Consider the following 1,681-nt stretch of genomic DNA (forward strand, 5'->3'; position numbering starts at 1 on the left):
CGCTTCTCTGGATCCAAAGATGGCTCTGCCAATGCAGGACTTCTGCTCATCTCTGGGCTGCAGCCTGAGGACGAGGCTGACTACTACTGTGCTATAATTCATGGCAGTGGGAGCAACTATCATTACTCACAGTGTCACAGATAACAAGGAAGTGAGACAAAAACCACCGCATCTCTTTTATTGAGACGCTTCAGTGGAGGCTTCTGTTGGAGATACTTCTCTGTGGTGAAACCTGTCCTTAAGGAGGAAGAAATGACACTCAGAGATTATACTACTGCCTGAGGCAGCACAGGCATTCTGGGAGTACTCACAGGTGAGGGAATAGAGCCCAAAACACATGCCCAGTGTCTAGAAACCATAGGTAAATCCACTATGATTATACAAACCCAGTTAGAGTTTTTAGTTGTAATCATTTTGCAGAAACAATTGAGTTTAGATCTCCTAGCTGAAGCCCAGGGGGGAGTCTATGTCCTGTTAAAGGAACAATGTTGCTTTTGGTCAATCAAGGACAATAAAAGAAAAAGTCTATAATTTGATTGAATGGGCGTTTTCCCCCTTGGACCGTGCAACAAAAAGATTGTTTTCCTGGAAATAAACCTGGTCATGTCTTTGCTGGGCTCTTTCTCTTTTAGGAGCCCTGGCCTCAATACTCATATGCCTAATTATTATTCCCTCCCCCGCAGTGTTGAATTTCTTTTTAAAGTTTATCTCTCCTAGAGTGCAACAATTTCATATATGAATGATGGTTCAACAAGGATTCCAGCACATAGCATCAGAGGATTCCCTCCTCCTGAATCCCATGGACCAGCCACCAAGAAACTTGATCAAATAATCTCTCAGCATGTTAGTATAATACCATGCTCTGGTCTATAACTGCTCAGTCCCCAGATGGACAGACAACTTATGAATGGACAGCACATCCCACTGTTCAGCAGGAAGATCTACTGAAGATGAGACTCTGCCCAAATGTCTAGGATTTGTCATTGTTGATCTATCAAGTAGGAAAGTAGAGGTCACTTTTAGGTGAAGGCTTGAGCAATGGAAACCTGAGTATGGTAGAAGGTACCACAGTGACCTTTGGCCAAATGCAAACAGGCCTATTAGGCATCTCACCTCAAAATGTCTATAAGCTCCAGCTGACCAATGTGTTACTTATACCCAGACACAGGTGTCCAGAAAGGAACGTTCCACATGTTCCCATATCTCCTCACCTTCCCCCTTAACTAGAGCCCCCACGGCTGCCTCCTGGGAGACCATATCTGCTTTGCTTGTCCCGCTGGCTGCTCCCATGCAGTGTATTCCCTCAACTTTGATCTCCTTTGCTCTGCTGGATGTATTCTTTTACCACCCTTGGCCCTGGCCTACACTTGATTGGGTCACTCAACAATCCAAAAGTTTACCCTAAATTAGTCTAAAAAGCAAACACCTTTGTTGCTCAGGTGGTGAGGGGCCTGTAGTGAAAAGAGTGTCCCAGTCTCACACGTAGTTATAACACAACTGTGTAACAGGCCCTCCTACCCATGACACTGGACTGATGCTCCTCAAACAGACGTTTTATTGTTAACAAACCTGAAGACTGAGGGGATAAAAGTTTCTGGAAACCCTCATGACTATCCTCCCCAACAGTAGACCCATCCAGACCAAGAGAAAGACAGAGGCATAGCCAGACAGAGGGAGAGGG

The 1,681-nt window shown here is 45.1% G+C and overlaps 2 gene segments (V, D, J or C); both read left to right on the plus strand.

Moving 5' to 3' along the window:
- Nucleotides 1-591, plus strand: part of LOC115277677 — a 1,233-nt gene extending 642 nt beyond the window's left edge. Inside the window, 1 exon segment of the V gene segment in view lies at nucleotides 141-591. Coding sequence covers nucleotides 141-144 — 4 coding nt within the window.
- Nucleotides 1-1,681, plus strand: part of LOC115277666 — an 869,742-nt gene that overhangs the window by 126,928 nt on the left and 741,133 nt on the right.

The sequence above is a fragment of the Suricata suricatta genome, chromosome 14 (assembly GCF_006229205.1).
Source record: "Suricata suricatta isolate VVHF042 chromosome 14, meerkat_22Aug2017_6uvM2_HiC, whole genome shotgun sequence".
Taxonomy (NCBI): domain Eukaryota; kingdom Metazoa; phylum Chordata; class Mammalia; order Carnivora; family Herpestidae; genus Suricata; species Suricata suricatta.